At 42.3% G+C, this 6,131-nt stretch overlaps 1 protein-coding gene across 1 annotated transcript in view; it reads left to right on the top strand.

Annotated features, from left to right (window-relative positions):
• Positions 1-6,131, top strand: part of ankrd13b (ankyrin repeat domain 13B) — a 36,605-nt gene that overhangs the window by 17,767 nt on the left and 12,707 nt on the right. Inside the window, exons 4-8 of the mRNA XM_032509969.1 lie at positions 667-712; positions 1,133-1,276; positions 1,517-1,757; positions 4,791-4,857; positions 5,639-5,720. Of these exons, the coding sequence (XP_032365860.1) occupies positions 667-712; positions 1,133-1,276; positions 1,517-1,757; positions 4,791-4,857; positions 5,639-5,720 (580 nt within the window). The remainder of the gene's footprint in view (positions 1-666; positions 713-1,132; positions 1,277-1,516; positions 1,758-4,790; positions 4,858-5,638; positions 5,721-6,131) is intronic.

The following is a 6,131-nucleotide window of genomic DNA, read 5'->3' on the forward strand; positions in this document are numbered from 1 at the left end:
CACACACACACACACACACACACACACACTACACTCAAATGATATGTTTCCATGTTGCCAACCCTCTGTCTCTAGGTAATTTGAGTCATCACTTTCCCCCAAAGGGGTAAGGAGGGCCACATTTAAAGGCACAATAGTATTGATGGACAAACTGATACTGGAGAGCCTAGAGGTTGATGGGTATAATCCTGACAGGAAAGCAATCGTGCAGCAGATCGTGCAGAGAACAGCCGAACGGCGGATAACAGTGGCAGAGATGCAGGGAACTGCTTTCACACCGTCTGTCCTCCTGTGTATCTGCTCCAGCTGGATCCCCGACACACACACACACACACACGGTAGACACAACACTCTCACACTGACAATGAATACTTGCACTGAAGCGGACATGCACTAGCAAACATCGCACACCGTTCATCTGCTGCTGCTCCCATCCACATCATTCTCCCCAGCATCCATCCATCACTTCTATTATTAACACACATTCACCACCACTTCTCTGTGCCTGTTCCCCCATCTTTAGAACAGGCAATGAAGCAGCATCACCACAATTCTTTTCCTCCACTTTGTTATTCCCCTCTCTCTGTCTAGCCATCTTTAAATTCATCACTCTCCATCTCCACAATTCTCTCTCTATCTCAGTCTTCTCTGCTTCTTTCTTTTCAGGCCCAGGACTTCTACGTTGAGATGAAATGGGAGTTTACCAGCTGGGGTGAGTCCAGTCTTTCATTCCAATCAGAGTCCAGTGCCAACCAGTCAGAACCAATCATGTTATCATCTCCCTTTGGGGCTAAAGAGGGGTGTTTCTTCCTATTCTGTACTTCGGTACTGAACACCGATGCTCACAAACTTCCTGGACAGCAGAATGTTATTTTAAGTGCTTTAAAAACCCATGTAATTTCAATATAAGTCTCTATAGCAGACTTGTGACTATAATTGTATCTTTTTATGTGCAAATAGTTGTCACATCCAACTACTGAAATGTATCTGGTAAATTGAATTTATGGCTAAGAGCTGCCAACATAAAACAAAGCAAAACACCAGAAAGAGAGCAGCTGCTTTCGATTCTGTGCATGTCCATTAGACATGTCACAGTTTGCTTGATTGATAAAGTGTGTCTGTTTGTCCTTAGTGCCCCTGGTGTCTCGTATCTGCCCCAGTGATACCTACAGAGTTTGGAAGAGTGGTCAGTGTCTCCGCGTTGACACCACCCTGATGGGCTTTGAACAGATGACCTGGCAGAGAGGAAACCGCAGCTTCATTTTCAGGGGACAAGGTCTGAGGTCAAACTCGAGACTTACTGTGTGTGAATGTGTGTGAGCGTGTAGTCCAGTCTTTGTGCTATGCTTAGCTAAGTAGCTTACCATCTGCCACTTTGTGGCCTGATTGAATGGGTGTTTCAAATTTCAGTTTTCTTTTTTCCTTTCTTCCTCTCACTACATTTAAATATTTCCCTTCTTTTGGTGGACTTTGCCCTCATTGTTTTCTTCCTGTCCGTCATCCTCTTACCTCTTAGACTCCAGCGCAGAGGTGATGGAGGTCGACCATGACAGGCAGCTGGTGTTCTGCGAGACCTTGTGCGTCTCGTCTCTCAAAGCCCTCTCATCTGGCCGGGGGAATGGCGCTGCCTGCAACAGCAACGCCGCCAGTTTAGGCCTTCTGGGGGCAATGCAGCCCAGCGATGAGCAGGTAGCCGCCAGGCTCTCTGGCCCCGTGGTGACCACTCAGCTGGACACCCGCAACATTGCCTTCGAGAGGTCAGACGTGACACTGATACATGCAGAAAATGAATATGTGAATGTTCCGTTATAGTCAAGTGGTGCAGCAATCTTCCAGTACTGACTGTGCAACATTTTTGTCATTTGTGGTGCATTTTCCCCCCTCAAATCTGTTAATTTTTAAGAACACTTGATGATGTAATGCGTCATTTTGTTGCTGCAGCTGTAACATAAGCCTAATAATTGATAATTATTAGAGTCGTATAACATCCCTCAGAATCCAATTTTGCGACCATGTTTAACAATCATACAGGAAGAAATCTGCCATTGAACAGACACAATAATCATTTTCTCCACCAACAGTAGCCGCAGTACAACACAATGTAATTCAGCCTCAGGACAATTTCTGCTCTGAGTGCTTGCTTTTTTTCCTGAGAGGAGAAAATCACTCTTTTGTTGTTGAATTTCTGTCACTCATTTACTGTTGCAGGCTCCTACGCTTCAACCCACAGACGAGTAGAGCAAGTTCAGTCATGTTCTCTGGTGGCTGTCAAAATGCATTTTACAAAATGTAGGAAAACACTAACCTAAGTGCAGGGGAAGTGGAGCCAGTAAAAGATTCAGTTGAAAACCACATATTACTGATATATATCTATGACAGAGCTGAGGGGAAATTAAAGTGCTTATAAACTATTAACTTAATTTTAAAATCCCTTTGCTTTTGAAAGACAAAATAATCTTTTGTAACAAATGGAAAGTTGAATTCATAATTATTAAACACACTTACTTGTTTAAATACACTCAGGGGTTTTGCAGCTACAGGCATTCTTAGCTTATGGTGGCTAATGTCCCTAAAACGAGCAATAGTTTAGCTAGATATAGCCTTGTAACTGACTTTACTGAGTCAGTTTGCTGCCTCTGTCTCTTCTTGACTTGTGTTACTGTTCCACTATTAAAATTAATTTAGTATTTACTGTTTATTTCTATTTTGTTTTGGGGTGTCCTCAACACATGACTATCCTTCTAAACGATCCCTTGCTCATATACAGCAATGAAGAAGATAAATAAAATTAAACAAATAAAACTAAACTAAATCTCTAAATAAAATGTGTTTGTTAGGAGTAAGTGTGATGTGGAAGTAGTGAGGCACATATTAGCTTCAGGCTGTGTGAATCAGGCTCAGGCCACTTCAAAAAAAGCTCAACACTGTACTGCAAGTAAGACGCACCCGTCAACATGGAGATGGAGAGGCAGATAGCAGAACCAAAATCAATGTAAGAGGCAGACAAGACACAAGCTGACTGGGAGAAGGATGTAGAAGAGGGGTAGAAGAAAATTGGATGAGCAGGTGGCTTGTGTGTAGTCAATTTAGGAGCTATTTATTATGCTAATGGTACAGTTTTATGGCTCAGTTTCACATAAAATGACATCAACGCAGAGATGAAAAGGAGCAGAAAGGAGAAAGAAGGGAGACATGGGCCAATCAGGTGCATAGAGGACCAAACTCATCTTATTCAGGTCAGGTGGTGAAATAAGACTGATGTGACAGAAAGAGCGAGGGATGACAGAACATGGAAAGTTTTGGACAAAGAGGGATCGAGGGGAGAAAATGGCAAAGACCAGGATAAAAGATGAGAAGAGGATGGAGAAAGAGAGGAAAATGGATGAGGGAGAGAAAAAAAGGATGGGACAGAGACACAAAGAGGAAATGGAAGACATGCAGAGAAACTGGAAGAGGAAGATGAATGGGACTCAAGACTATGGGGGACAAAAGTGCAACACAGAAGCCAAAACAGGGGGAGTCTATTGTTCTGGAAGCAAAAGAAGAAAAGGGAGAATTATTAAGCGAAAGATAGGGGAATTGTTGAAAGAAATGCAGTGACAGGAAGTGAATGTTAACAGATAAAAGCAAGAAGACGGAAAGGGAAACGACAGGGAGAAGTGAGCAGGGAGAGGTGGTGGTTTTTTTTGGTGGGGGGGGGGTGTAATCATCTCCCTGTCAGACTTATACCTCAGTGTCACCTCTGCATTTTTCCTGGTCAGCACTCCTGTCTAACATGCCAATAATATTTTTATGATGCTTTAGAGCAAACCACTTTGTCGAGCACCACAGACAAGACATCCACCTCTGCAGTTAATACGTCTTTACGCAGTCATGCACAAAAACTACAGCACTGCAGTTTTGCTGTTTTAGGGCTGGGGTAAGGAGTACAAAGTTTATTGAGCAGCAAGTAATTGAGATGTGACATAATAACTTCAAAATGGGGACATAACTTTGTTTGACAGTCATAGTTGGAGAACAAGACTGGTTATACAAATGTCTTTGTGAGAGTGCAGCGATGCTTTTAGATAATTTTTTACATTTTAGTTCAGCTTTTAAGAATGCTGACATTTGCTTATTAGCACAAAACGCAAGTAGCTGAGGCTGGTGGGACTGTGATTAGTTTTGCAGGTATTTGGTCAGACCATAGGGTATTTTGCATCCAACCAGGAAGCTCAGATGCCTGCCCCTATAGAACTATGGTATTTGGACATAAATTAAAGTATTGTACAAACTTGAAAGCGAGATGAAAAGTCATAGGATTACCAAAGTTACTGAAATGCATTCTGATGGTAACATGCCACTAATATTGTTATGCTGGATTTACCAACAGACTGACTTTGCCATCTTTATTTTTCTGAATTAGTCACAAAATTGAAATATAATGTTCAAGATACCTCAGAAAAAAGGCTAATATGGAAAAAAGATCATGCCTGAAAAATCACTTTCTGTGGTGTGGTCTTAAAGGAGTTCAGTGATGGGAATAGATCATGAAGATGACATATGCCTCACTAACTTCCTAAATTGCACTCCAAACTGTTGATCTTCACATACGACAAACAAGGACAATAGCTGCAATGTCTTCAGGCTGCAAATTATAGAGAAAAAACTGATCTGTAAATCTGTATTCTCAGGTACATATTTGCAGAATGCTTGGGACAGGCATATAATCTACACCGAGTGTGACTGCAACAGTGTGTTGACTGGAAGTCGAGGTCACAGACAACTGATGTGTCGAATCTCTGTTGCAGGAACAAGACGGGTATACTGGGCTGGAGGAGCGAGAAGACTGAGATGGTGAATGGATATGAAGCCAAGGTAGAGCACAGGCTGCTCGGACAGCTCACTGATCTCTCACACTGTCCAGAGAAACCACTGCTGGCAAAGCTCAGTTTGACATTTCCTGAAAGTCTCTTTCACTTGAAGAGATAATTTCAAGAAAGAATTGCTCCCAACGTTATTTTAAAACCTTTTGAGGACATAGCCTTCTACATTTTAAATGATAACAGATGGATTTCTGAAACCTGAATTTTTTACACTCAAATGAGGAAAGTAAAGTAAAAAGGAAAGTAAAAGAAGAAAAAAAGAAGTCTATCTAAATTGCGAAGACACACATTACCTTGCTTGACCCTATTTGTTAAACCCCCTGGAGGGAGTCAGACACCCAGAACCAATCATTAGTGCTTTAACTTAACTTCAGACAGGCTCTGCAGTAAAATACTGCTGCCTGAAAAGCATCTATTTTCTGCATCATTGATTTGGGGTTTCCAACGTAAACAAACAACTCTGTTGAGCTGCTCTCCCACTGGAAACTTTTAGGCTCTTATTTCCACTTCTGTCGTCCAGAGTAAACTCAGAATCAGCAGCCTGCTCAATCATTAATCAGTATTTCCTTTTTGTGATTACTGGAGAGATAGTCCAGTATTCTGCTATATTCTGTAGCTTCAAGAAGTCAGCATGTATGATATAAGTTTCATTACTATTGTTTCAGATTGATTATCATTATATATCATTACATATGCTGCACTGGGGTCCCAAACAATGAGGAAGTTAGGGCAATGTCAACAGAACAAGTGTTAATGGTTTTCTTCTCTGTCAGGTGTACGCAGCATCCAATGTGGAGCTGATCACCAGGACCAGAACTGACCATCTGTCAGACCAGAACAAGAACAAGACAAAAGGTAAGTAACTTATTTTGTCAACAGTACTTCATTGCCTTAGACAGCGGCACGTCTCAGGCCATCCAGGTGTTCATTATATGCAGGTGCAACACAGCTGCAGCAGCTGGATCTCTCCATCATCTTCTCCGTGCAATGTCCAGTAAAAGAGTCACTGATGAGTAATCCCTGTCACATGAGCTCAATGAGATCACCCTGAGGCTCTGTTTGCTCAGTGGCTCTGTCTCGTTTTCTGGTTCAGATCATGAATCAAACAGGATTAACAGTCTTCCCTCCCCGGACAGTCGCTGTCAGCAAGGATCAACCATCACATGCTCCTCTGAGGGCTCCCTCCACTCTCCCAGGTCACAATCCCCATCTGCACTCTGCTAGTATGCAGGAGGGGAGTGTTCTTGAAAGCGCTACAGTGACTCC

This window comes from Etheostoma spectabile, chromosome 3, assembly GCF_008692095.1.
Source record: "Etheostoma spectabile isolate EspeVRDwgs_2016 chromosome 3, UIUC_Espe_1.0, whole genome shotgun sequence".
NCBI lineage: Eukaryota > Metazoa > Chordata > Actinopteri > Perciformes > Percidae > Etheostoma > Etheostoma spectabile.